The 13,292-nt window shown below is 46.6% G+C and overlaps 1 protein-coding gene across 1 annotated transcript in view; it reads left to right on the forward strand.

Moving 5' to 3' along the window:
• The window catches only part of LOC142746566 (granzyme A-like), a 54,751-nt gene that overhangs the window by 22,519 nt on the left and 18,940 nt on the right, over window positions 1-13,292 (forward strand). Inside the window, exons 2-3 of the mRNA XM_075854924.1 lie at window positions 5,906-6,059; window positions 9,465-9,609. Coding sequence (XP_075711039.1) covers window positions 5,906-6,059; window positions 9,465-9,609 — 299 coding nt within the window. The remainder of the gene's footprint in view (window positions 1-5,905; window positions 6,060-9,464; window positions 9,610-13,292) is intronic.

Consider the following 13,292-nt stretch of genomic DNA (forward strand, 5'->3'; position numbering starts at 1 on the left):
CCCCCCAAAAAAGTTTAGCTTACCTAGCCCCATTCCAGCAACAGATGGAGTACTGCACAGCTTCCGGACGGGACGCTTAGCAGACCAGCGTGATGCAGTGACGTCATCACGCTGGCTTGCGCAGGGAGTCTTCCCAGCACCTTATAGCCTGTAGGCCTAACATGGCCTGCAGCCTATGGTATTCATTTGTATCTGCCTCCTGAGAACGCAGATACAAGTGATTGTGGCTGTCGCAAGCACCAGGGCCTCCTCTGGGCTAGCGACGCCAACAGGCATGAGGGGACCCATGCTGCCCTGTCCATAAATGCCTGCAAAGGCTCATCCTGCCCCACCCCCATCTCCTCACCAACAGTGGCCGTCAGCAACGCTAGCATGCTGCATAGTTTTTTCAGTAAGTTTTAAAATTATTTGCAGTTCGGGCACCATTGGCCCCCTTGGAGCCTAGGGCCCCTGGCGGCCACCCAAACCGCCCTTATGATGATCTGATACTGACAGGGATGATGGGGGTTATATACAGGGGTGATGGGTTAAATACAGGGACCCCCATCATCCCAATATATTACGCCCTCAACCCCGTATATAACCCTATAATCCATGTATTTAACCCCCACTCGTGATGTCACATGAGGTCATTACCAGGTGACTCACCAACCCAATGACGGTCTGTTTCTGACTGGGGTCACCTAAGTCAGAGAGAGTCACAGACCGTCATACACTCCTCCTGTGGGCTGCCGCGGGTCTGCTTCCTTTATTGTTTGCACTGCGTGTGCGTATATAAATTTTGGCACATGCGCAGTGCAAATTATCAGAGGGAACAGAAGAAATCCCGGACAGTGTTTTTTTCTGCTGGTCGGTACAGACAGCAGAAAAAAACACCGGTTCTTGCGGACTTTCTGTAAATTTACGGACGGTTGGCAACCCACAGGGCCCGTTGTGACACGGTTGCCCAAGGGCCCATAAACAAGTGGAACCAGCCTTTATCCTATGTAAAACTGCGTTTCATTTAACAATTCTGGAGCATCTGTTCTTAGAGTTCTGCATTGTGCCGTACTTCTGTTATTCCTACTAGAAATGTATGAATAAATTGACAACTGGGTGTTATCATTGCCCATATCAAAGGAGCGTGTGCCTACACAGTCTTACTCTGTCAGCTCTCATTGGGCAGTGTCAGACGGTGTAGGGAAACACTCTCAACTGGTAACACCCAGTTGTCAATATCTTTAACCCCTTCCCGCAATTTCACGTACAGTTACGTGATGGGAGATGGTCTTTTCCCACAACTCCACTTAACTGTACGTGAAACAGATGGAGCTGGCTCAGGAGCTGAGCCAGCGACATCACCGCCGGGTGACCGCTGTATGTTACAGCTGGCACCCTGAGGTATCGGCCAGGACCGGAGTTAGCCTCCGATCCGACCGATTAACCCCTCACATGCTGTGTTCAATAGAGATCGTAGCATGTGAGAAGTTTATAGCCACCGGCACCCCAGCAACGTGATCGCTGGGTTGCCGGTGGCTGCAAAGGCGATCAGAGGGCTAATACTTACCTCCCGGTCAGCCTGTGACGGAATCCTCCTAAGCCCCGTCGTCGGCGGGGCCCAGGAGGCTTCCGGTACCATCGGCAAGATGGCGCCGGCTCAGCTTCTGAGCCGGCGTCATCAGCAGTGGGTGTCCGCTGTATGTTACAGCGGACATCCCACTGTAAAGGCAGGAACCGGAGCCAGCTCCGATGCCTGCCATTAACCCCTTCAATGCAGCGATTCAATGCAATCGCTGCATCAAAGTGGTTTGTATGAAATCGGCAGCCCTGCGATGGCAAGGCTGGCGACTGTTACTATGGCAACAGGATGCCTAACAATGGCTTCCTATCTGCCATTACGGAAGCCGATTAGGCCCTGCCTGGAGGCGGAGCCTGATCGGCTTGCTGTCTGTCAGTGAACAACTGAGAGTTCTAATACATTGCACTACATAGGTAGTGCAATGTATTAGAACATCAAACAAACAGTTGGACCTTCAAGTCCCCTAGTGGGAGTAAAGAAAAGTGTAAGTGTAAAAAAAGTTAAAATAAAAGTTGTAAAAAATACAATAAAAGTTTCAAATAATAACACAAAACACAATCGCCCTTTTACCCTTATCAAGTCATTTATTATTGAAAAAAGAATAAAGCCATACATATTGAGTATCGCTGCGACCGAAACGACCTTAACGATAACATTTTATGTTATTTATTCCGCACAGTGAACGCCTTAAAAAAAAACTAAAAAATACTGACATAATTGCTATTTTTTGGTCACTTTGTCTTCCAAAAATTGAAATAAAAAGTGATCAAAAAGTCGCATATACCCAAAAATGGTGTCTATAAAAACTATAACTCATCTCGCTAAAAACAAGCCCTCAAACAGCTCCGTCGACGAAAAAATTAAAACCGTTATGGCTCTCACAACTTGGCGACAGAAAAAATCCATAACGCATGGTGAACGCTGTATAAAAAGAATTTTAAAAATATGCCAGAATTGCTGTTTTTTGGTCACCCTGCCTCCCAAAAAAAAAAAGGATAACAAGTGATCAAAAAGTCACATGTACCCCAAAATGGTACCAATAAAATCTACAGCTCGTCCCACAAAAAAAACAGCCGTCATACCACTACGTCTATGAAAAAATAAAATTAGTTAAGGCTCCAATAAGCCAGGAAATAAAAATATGCAGTTGTGCCGGCCCGAGGGGAAAGTTTCTTCTGTTTCAAGTGGCGAATTATCAAGGCCCCTAAAATTAGAGAACGAGGAAGGGGAGGGCCCAAACATATCTGCTGGAAGGGTGCCCGTATTATACCAGGGCAACACTTCCCAGCAAAATTCCTCAAACTGCAAAGATCCCGAGTGTGGACCAAAAGGGGAATAAGTAAGGACCATTTATTAGTGCGACACCGGCCTGTGCAGAAAGGATTGTGTCACAGCGTAACACACATCTATGGATTATTTTATTGTTTTTTTTACCCCATTATTATACCACCTGACTATGCCCCTGATGTACTCTGCCCAGTTTACATGTACCCCCACATTATAAACTCCAAACAAAACTACTACAAGCAAAATCCACGCTCCAAAAGCCAAATGTGGGGTTAATATGCACACTACACCCCTAGGTGAATGCCTTGAGGGGTGTAGTTTCCAAAATGGGGTCACTTCTGGGGGGAATCCACTGTTTTGGTCCCACAGGGACTTTGCAAATGCGACATAGTGACCAGAAACCAATCCAGCAAAATCTGTACTCCAAAAGCCAAATGGCGCTCCTTCCCTTCTGAGCCCTACTCTGTGCCCAAACAGCCGTTTATGACCACATATGTGGTATTGCCGTACACAGGAGAAGTTGCTTTACAAGTTTTGGGGTGATTTTTTTCATTTATTAGATGAGAAAAGAAACATTTTCAGCTAAAACTACGTCTTATTGAAGAAAAAGGATTTTTTTTATTTTCACTGCCCAATTCTAATAAAATCTATGAAACCCCGGTGGCTTCAAAATGCTCACTACATCCCTAGATGAATTTCCCAAGGGGTGTAGTTTCGTGAATCGAGTCACTTTTGGGGAGTTTCCACTGTACTGGTACCTTAGGAGCTTTGCAAAAGTGACATGGTGTCAAGAAACCAATCCAGCAAAATCTGTGCTCCAAAAGCCAAATGGCGCTCCTTCTCTTCTGATCCTTGCCGTGTGCCCAAACAGCAGTTTATGACCACAAATGGGGTATTGCCGTACTCCAGAGAAGTTGCTTTACAAATGTTAGGGTTCTTTTGTTCCTTTATTTGTTGAGAAAATGAAACATTTTGAGCTAAAGCTATGTCTAATTGGAAAAAAATGATTTTTTTTTATCTTCATTGCCCAATTCTAATAATGATCTAATCTATAATCTATGAAACCCCTGTGGGTTCAAAATGCTCACTACACCCCTAGATGGATTCTTCAAGGGGTGTAGTTTCCTAAATGGAGTCACTTTTTTGGTGTTTTCACTGTTTTGGTCCCTTAGGGGCTTTGCAAATGCGACGTGGTCTCCGCAAACCATTCCTGCTAAATTTGAGCTCCAAAAGCCAAATGGCGCTCTTTCCATTCTAAGCCCTGCCGTGTGTCCAAACAGCCTTTTATGACCACATGCGGGGTATTGTTTTACTCGGGAGAAATTGCTTTACAAAAGTAGTGGTGCATTTTCTCCTTTTAGTCCTTGTGGAAATTAGAAAAAATTAGCTAAACCTACATTTTCTTTGAAAGAATGTAGATTTTCATTTTCACGGCCTACTTCCAATAATTTCTGCAAAAAACCTGCAGGGTCAAAATGCTCACTATACCCCTAGATAATTTCCTCAAGGGGTATAGTTTCCAAAATGGGGTCACTTTTGGGGGATTTCCACGGTTTTGGCGCTGCAAGAGCCTTTCAGACCCAACATGGTGCCTAAAATATTTTCTAATAAAAAGGAGGCCCCAAAATCCTCTAGGTGTTCCTTTGTTTCTGAGGCCTGTGCTTCAGTCAATAAGTGCACTACTACATTTACTTTGCCGTAATTCCTGTGAAACATCTAAAGGGTTAAGAAACTTTCTAAATGCTGTTCTGAATACTTTTAGGGGTGAAGTTTTTAAAATGGGGTGACTTATCGGGTGTTTCTAATATATAAGGCCCTAAAATCCACTTCACAACTCAACTGGTCCCTGTAAAAAAAGCCTTTTGAAATTTTCTTGAAAATGTGAGAAATTGCTGCTAAAGTTCTAAGCCTTGTGATGTCATAGAAAAATAAAAGGATGTTCTAAAATCAATGCCAATCTAAAGTAGACATATGGGTGATGTTAATTAGCAACAATTTTGTGTGGTATTACTATCTGTCTTACAAGCAGATACATATAAATTTAGAAAAATGCTAATTTTTGCAATTTTTCGCTAAATTTTGGTGTTTTTCACAATTAAATACTTAATGTATCGAGCAAATTTTGCCAGTAACATAAAGTCCAATGTGTCACGATAAAACAATCTCAGAATCGCTTGGATAGGTAAAAGCATTCCGAAGTTATTACCACATAAAGTGAAACATGTCAGATTTGAAAAAATTGGCTGTGTCCCGAAGGCCAAAACAGGCTGTGTCCTTAAGGGGTTAAAACATTTCCAGAGGAAATTGCTACAGAATTGTTATTTCATAGGTAACACAAATATCAATAGGCATATTAGGCTAAGTTCAGAGTTTTTTTGCAGGCAGAAAATTCAGCCTCAGAATTCCGTTTGGAATTTTGAGGCAGATTTTGCTTTGCCTGCACGCCGATTTTCGCTGCGTTTTCACCCGCTGCCATTGAGCGCCGCGGGCATAAAACGCATGCGAAATACGCTTTCTCTGCCTCCCATTGGGAGGTCAGAGGAGTAAACGCCCGAAGAGAGGTCATGTCCCTTCTTTTTCCTGTGAGCCGGTTTTTACACACGCGGGAAAAAAACGCCTCCGCCTCCCATTGAAATCAATAGGAGACATTTTCGGACGTTTTTTGGCGCGTTTCCGCGTCAAAAAACGTGTACAAAAATGGAGCTTTAGAGAACAGAGGAAGGTAATAATCACCGTGGAGAGACAGATCGAATGCGCAGGAAATGGAGGAAAGACATTGGAAGTCAGAAAAAAGGAACAAAGCGTAGACCGTAATAATCATATTCTTTTTATTTCCTGAACTTACCTGCTGCTGATAGTGGTCTGGGTGGGATAGCATACAGTTGCATGTTTTTCTATGGGGCCCAACGATAACTTGTTATACCTCTGCATTGGATTTCATTTATGTGTTATGCCTAAAATCAAACTCAGCTCTGCTGCATCTGTATATACAGTACCTGTGTATTAGATATTTCTAACTTTGTGGTATAAGGTAATATATATTATTTTCCTAATTCACAGGCAAAACAGTGAAAATCATAGATGGTAATGAAGTTGTTCCTCACTCCAGACCTTACATGGCTCTGATAAAATTTGAGACAGAATTCGAAGAAATGATTTGTGGAGGAAGTTTAATAAGTTTAAAATGGATACTAACTGCAGGGCATTGTCAAAAGTAAGTACCAGTATATGTAATATCATCTATTAAGATGCAGAACACAAACCAGAAAAGGGGGATTATCGTCACAGAGGTTTTATGGACACTGAATAGGTTTCTCTTTTATGTGAGTGTCACTAAGGCAATATTCACACAACAGTGAAAAAAAATGTCAATTAACAGCTGGTCAATTGTCAGTTTTTCATGGCCATTTTGCATCAGTGTCTCTCTAAATTTTCATCCATTTTCAGTCCGTTTTTAATGGCCGTTTGACATTCATCTTGCATCAGTTTTCCATGGCCATTAAAAAAACTGATGAATTTCATTGGTCAGGCTTTTTTGTCCCAACCCCCTGGAAACACCAAAAAGAAGGTCACATGTTCACCTAGACACTAATTACAGCCTCCATGTATATGATGCCACACACCTCCCTGTATATGATGCCACACAGCCTCCCTGTATATGATGCCACACACCTCCCTGTATATGATGCCACACACTTCCCTGTATATAATGCCACACACCTCCCTGTTTATAATGCCACACAGCTCCCTGTATATGATGCCGCACAAGCCGACATGAATTCCCTACATACTCACCGATGCAGCGTTTTCTTCTTCAGGTAAGGTCCCTCGTCTTAACGGAATCTGCGGCAACGCGATAGACACATACTCACCGATGCAGTGCTGTCTTCCTCTGGTCTGCCACACACCACCTGTATATGATGCCACACAGCCTCCCTGTATATGATGCCACACACCTCCCTGTATATGATGTTACACACCTCCTGTACATGATGCCACACAGCCTCCCTGTATATGATGCCACACAGCCTCCCTGTATATGATGCCACACACCTCCCTGTATATGATGCCACACACCTCCCTGTCTATGATGCCACACACCTCCGTTTATATGATGCCACACAGCCTCCCTGTATATGATGCCACACACCTCCCTGCATATGATGCCACACACCTCCCGGTATATGATGCCACACACCTCCTGTATATGATGCCACACACCACCTGTATATGATGCCATACAGCCCCCTGTATATGATGCCACACAGCCTCCCTGTATATGATGCCACACACCTCCCTGTATATGATGCCACACTCCTCCTGTATATGATGCCACACACCACCTGTATATGATGCCATACAGCCCCCCTGTATATGATGTCACACAGCCTCCCTGTATATGATGCCACACAACTCTCTGTATATGATGCCACACAGCCTCCCTGTATATGCCTCATAGCCTCCCTGTAGATGATGCCACACCTCCCTGTATATGATGACACACACCTCCCTGTATATGATGCCACATACTTCCCTGTATATAATGCCACACACCTCCCTGTTTATAATGCCACACACCTCCCTGTATATGATGCCACACATCTCCCTGTATATGATGCCACACACCTCCCTGTATATAGCGCCCCCCCTGTAGATAACGCCATACAGCCCCCCTGTAGATAACGCCATACAGCCCCCCCTGTAGACTGTATGGCGTTATCTACAGGGGGGACTGCATGGCGTTATCTACAGAGGGGACTGTATGGCGTTATCTACAGAGGGGGTCTGTATGCCGTTATCTACAGGGGGGACTGTGTGGCGTTATCTACAGGGGGGACTGTGTGGCGTTATCTACAGGGGGGACTGTGTGGCGTTATCTACAGGGGGGACTGTGTGGCGTTATCTACAGGGGAACTGTGTGGCGTTATCTACAGGGGGACTTTGTGGCGTTATCTACAGGGGGGACTGTGTGGCGTTATCTACAGGGGGGACTGTGTGGCATTATCTACAGGGGGGCTGTGTGGCGTTATCTACAGGGTGGACTGTATGGCGTTATCTACATAAGGGGACTGTATGGCGTTATCTACAGGGGGGACTGTATGGCGTTATCTACAGGGGGACTGTATGGCGTTATCTACAGGGGGACTGTATGGCGTTATCTACAGGGGGACTGTATGCCGTTATCTACAGAGGGGGCTGTATGGCGTTATCTACAGGGGGGCTGTGTGGCGTTGTCTACAGGGGGGACTGTATGGCGTTATCTACAGGGGGACTGTATGGCGTTATCTACAGGGGGATTGTATGGCGTTATCTACAGGAGACTGTATGGCGTTATCTACAGGGGGACTGTTTGGCATTATCTAACGCCATACAGCTCCCACTGTAGAGAACACCATACAGCCCCAACTGTAGAGAGCGCCATACAGCCCCCCCTGCAGGGAACGCCATACAGCGCCCCCCCCCCTGCAGGGAATGCCATACAGCGCCCCCCCCCATGCAGGGAATGCCATACAGCGCCCCCCTCCTGCAGGGAACGCCATACAGCGACCCCCCCGCAGGGAACGCCATACAGCGCCCACCCCCCCTGTAGGGAACGCCATACAGCCCCCCCCCCAAAAAAATGCGACCTATAGTGTGTCCTACAAATAACATGCATCCCCTCTCCACAGGATAGGGGATACATGTGTGATCGCTGCCATTGATAGGGAGAACGGGGGACCGAAAGTCCCCTGAAGTTCTCCATGACTAACCTCTGACTTCCGGTGTCTGTGTCGCACAAGCGCGACCGGCGCTCCATTCATTTCTACGGAGCTGCCGACACAGACCCCGGACGTCCGAGGTTTGTGATGGAGAACTTCAGGGGACTTTCAGTCCCCCGTTCTCCCTATCACTGCCAGCGATCACACATGTATCCCCTATCCTGGGGATAGGGGATACATGTCTTTTGTTTAATGGCAGAGCGGGGAGATACCTCCCTGCTCTGCCGTAGTGTTCAGTGGCGTCCCGCTGTAGCAGCCAAAGCGGCTGCTAGCGGAGCCTCCGGCCATGGTGGGGGCCCGTGCCGGCGGGCGACACGGGCCCCCTCATGCCGCGGGCCCCGTAGCAGTCGCTACGGCTGCTACGGTGGTAGTTACGCCACTGTCCAAGAGATAGGTCCTGCACCTTATGGGCATGTAAGAAGTATACTGTAGATATCCCATATATGTTTATGATTGAAGTGCACTTTTTAAACGTCATTGTAATATGTGGCCATATACCTTAGATGAACGCTTGTTTATCCGACAGCTATTCCTCCCGATTTCCCTATACACATGCATGCTCAGCTAGGGCCGAGCGTTCATGTGTTTCCATGGGGAGAAGGGAATAAGCCAGTGCCACTTCAGGAATAAAAGATGTTGAAATCCAACATGTCCGATCCTTCTTTCCCGCAACATCTGCTGTTGGGATAGAGTCAGGACACATCCCTACACATTCGATAGTAGGCTGTCATCTAATGTGCATGGGCACCTTTAGTCCACTGGAACTGGAATGTGTGGCTCAAAACAGGAAGACTGAAAATGAGAATTGAAATGACAAATATGTGCTTTCTACATTAATGAGTAATCCTATCTATTTTCAGGCGAGGAAGCATAGCAACCATTTTACTTGGTGCTCAGTCAAGCACAAAATGGGAAAAAGGCAATCAGATTTTTGATGTTTCCAGATCTATCCAACATCCACAATACAACAGCTCAGATTTAAAAAATGACCTTCGACTTATCAGAGTAAGAATAGCACTTACACATATTTACTGTATTATCAAACCATGTGCTCTATTTTGTAGTGATGTGATCAGCCTAACAATAGTGCATGTATATGCAACATAGGTGTAAAGGATCTGCCAGACACAGCTACTGTGTCGACGCCTGTGGTTAATCAGTCTGCATCTGCTCCTAGGTCTGATAGTGTGACTCGATCTGCTACCACTCAGGCTGGTAGGCTGACGGTTGGGAGAACCTATGACAGTCTGGCCAGACGGTTCTAGATCCCGCCCTCGGTCTATGTATACCTTCATTTGCTTCTTGTCTTTGCCTGTGATTCTATCTTGTTTCCTGGCTCTGCTGTTCCAGCTATTACTATTGACCTCTGCTTCATTTTGACCCTGGCTTTACTGACTACGCTCCTGCTCTGCGTTTGGTACCTCATACACTCCTGGTTGACTCGGCTCGTTCACTACTCTTGTTGCTCACGATGTTGCCGTGGGAAACTGCCCCATTTCCCTTAGCTTCGTTGTACCCTTGTCTGTTTGTCTGTCATGCACGTATAAAGTGTAGGGACCGTCGCCCAGTTGTACGCCGTCACCTAGGACGGGTCATGCAAGTAGGCAGGGACTAAGTGGCGGGTAGATTAGGGCTCACCTGTCTGTCTCTCTACCCCATCATTACATAATCACAGGCCCATATACCTTTTCTACCCTGGTTCCTACTACTATGGACCCCCTTGAGACCCTGGCTCAGCAAATGCAGGGTCTCTCCCTATAGGTCCAAGCCCTGGCTCAGAGGTGCGACCAGCGTGATGCTAACCAGCTAGTGCCCTCCACCTCACCTCTTAAACCCCATCTCAAGTTGCCTGACCGGTTCTCAGGGGACCGGAAGACTTTTTTCTCCTTTCGGGAGAGTTGTAGACTCTATTTCCGTCTAAGGCCCCACTCCTCAGGTTCTGAGAGCCAGCGAGTGGGTATTATTGTCTCCCGGCTCCAGGACGGCCCCCAAGAATGGGCCTTCTCCTTGGTTCCTGACGCCCCTGAACTTTCCTCTGTTGACCTTTTTTTTTCCGCTCTCGGGCTCATCTATGACGAGACTAACAAGACTGCTTTTGCCGAGAGTCAGCTGGTGACCTTACGTCAGGGTAAGAGACCCGTTTAAGAGTACTGTTCTGACTTTAGGAAGTGGTGTGTAGCTTCTCGCTGGAATGACCCTGCCTTACGGTGCCAGTTTAGATTGGGTCTGTCAAACGCCCTGAAAGACCTGTTAGTTAGCTATCCCTTTTCTGACTCTCTAAATCAGGTTATGGCTTTAGCGGTACGTCTTGACCGACGTCCTCAGGGAACGACGACTTGAATCTTTTTGTGTCTTCTCCTCTGGCTCCCCCATGATGGCTCCTGAGGTTCCGTTACTTCGTTCTTCCACGGAAAACTCGGATGAACCAATGCAACTCGGGGCCTCGGTGTCTAACCAACAACGTAGAGAGCTCCGCAGGAAAAATGGTCTCTGCTTCTACTGCAGGGATGACAAGCATCAAGTGAAAGACTGTCCTAGGCGTAAGAATACTCCAGCCAGAAAACTTCCGCGCCTAAGTGATCATCGGGGAGGTCGCTTGGGCGCACAGGTATTTCCCGTAAACATGAAACCTAATAAGATCTTGCTTCCCTTTCAGGTCTCTTTTGAGGGTAGGTCTGCCACGGCAGTGCCTTCGTAGATTCAGGGTCTTCTGCTAATATTATGTCTGTGGAATTTGCTATGTCTCTAGCTATGCCATTGATTGATTTGCCTAAACCTGTCCCGGTAGTGGGTATCGACTCCACCCCACTTGCTAATGGTTATTTTACGCAGCATACCCCTGTTTTTGAACTCATTGTTGGCTCCATTCATTTGGAGCAGTGTTCTGTACTGGTGATGCAGGGATTATCGTCCGATTTGGTTTTAGGCCTTCCCTGGTTGCAGTTGCATAATCCCACGTTTAACTGGAGTTCTGGGGATCTTACTAAATGGGGTAATGAATGCATGACGTCCTGTTTTTCTGTTAATTTTATTTCTCTCCCTGAGGAGGTGAACACTCTACCTGAGTTTATTCAGGACTTCGCTGATGGTTTTTCTAAAAAGGCCTCCGAAGTGTTGCCTCCTCATAGAGAATACAATTGCGCAATCGATTTGGTACCAGGAGTTAAGCTCCCTAAGTGTAGGATATTTAATCTTTCTTGTCCCGAACGTGAGGCCATGAGAGAATATATCCAGGAAAGCCTGGCCAAGGGTTATATTCGCCCCTCTATTTCTCCGGTAGGTGCTGGCTTCTTCTTCGTAGGAAAGAAGGATAGTGGTCTTAGGCCGTGCATCGATTACCGAAACTTGAATAAGGTCATTGTAAGGAATCAGTATCCCCTTCCTTTGATTCCTGATCTCTTTAATCAGATTCAGGGGGCCCAATGGTTCTCTAAGTTTGATCTTCGGGAGGCTTATAACCTTATCCGAGTCAGAGAAGCGGATGAGTGGAAGACTGAGTTTAACACGCCCGAAGGTCATTTTGAATACCTCGTCATGCCCTTTGGGTTGTGTAATGCTCCCGCGGTCTTCCAGAATTTCATAAATGAGATTTTCTGAGACTACCTGGGGGTATTTCTTGTAGTGTACCTTGATGACTTACTTGTGTTTTCAAGGACGGGTCCTCCCACATTGAGCATGTCAGGAATGTACTCCAGGCCCTTCGGGAAAACAAACTCTTTGCTAAACCCGATAAATGTGTGTTTGGGGTGCAGGAGATACAATTTTGGGTCAAATCCTCACTCCTAATGAATTCCGCATGGACCCTGCCAAGGTTCAGGCTGTGGCTGAATGGGTCCAACCTGCCTCCCTGAAGGCGTTACAGTGCTTCCTGGGGTTTGCTAATTATTACAGGAGATTTATTGCTAACTTCTCGGTCATCGCTAAGCCTCTTACGGATCTTACTCGCAAAGGTGCTGATCTCCTCCACTGGCCTCCGGAGGCGGTCCAGGCTTTTGAGATCCTTAAGAAGTGCTTTATCTCTGCCCCAGTGCTGATTCAGCCTAATCAAATGGAGCCATTCATCGTGGAGGTTGACGCCTCCGAGGTGGGAGTGGGTGCTGTCTTGTCCCAGGGTACCAGGTCCCTCACCCATCTCCGTCCCTGTGCCTACTTCTCCAGGAAGTTCACGCCCACTGAGAGTAACTATGACCTGGGCAACCGCGAACTCTTGGATGGGGCTAGGCACCAGGTAACGGTCCTTACCGACTACAAGAATCTGGTCTTCCTAGAGTCTGCCCGGAGGCTAAACAAGGGACAAGCTCGATGGGTGTTGTTTTTTAATAGATTCAACTTTGTGGTCACTTATAGCGTGTAGCGCCCATGAAGAGCGGTAAGCAGCCAATTACTTATCATAGCAGCGCTACAACGCAGTATAGTTTCGCACCGATCCAGTCCCCAGTACGGCTCAGTGCCCGACGAAGGTCTAATCGACCGAAACGTCGACGTCGCACATGTAGCCTCTGGCATCCATCCTGAGAATCCAATAAATATATTTTTTGAAACACAAGCAAGGTGTGCCGACTACAATTCTTAACCTACATCCGGGTTGGGACCCTACCACGAGCACCCAAAAAACCGGCGCTATCTGAACACAACCATTTATCACACAACTTATCAGTGTTTATACACCCCGCGTGCACCTGTCCCAC

This window comes from Rhinoderma darwinii, chromosome 1, assembly GCF_050947455.1.
Source record: "Rhinoderma darwinii isolate aRhiDar2 chromosome 1, aRhiDar2.hap1, whole genome shotgun sequence".
Classification (NCBI taxonomy): Eukaryota; Metazoa; Chordata; class Amphibia; order Anura; family Rhinodermatidae; genus Rhinoderma; species Rhinoderma darwinii.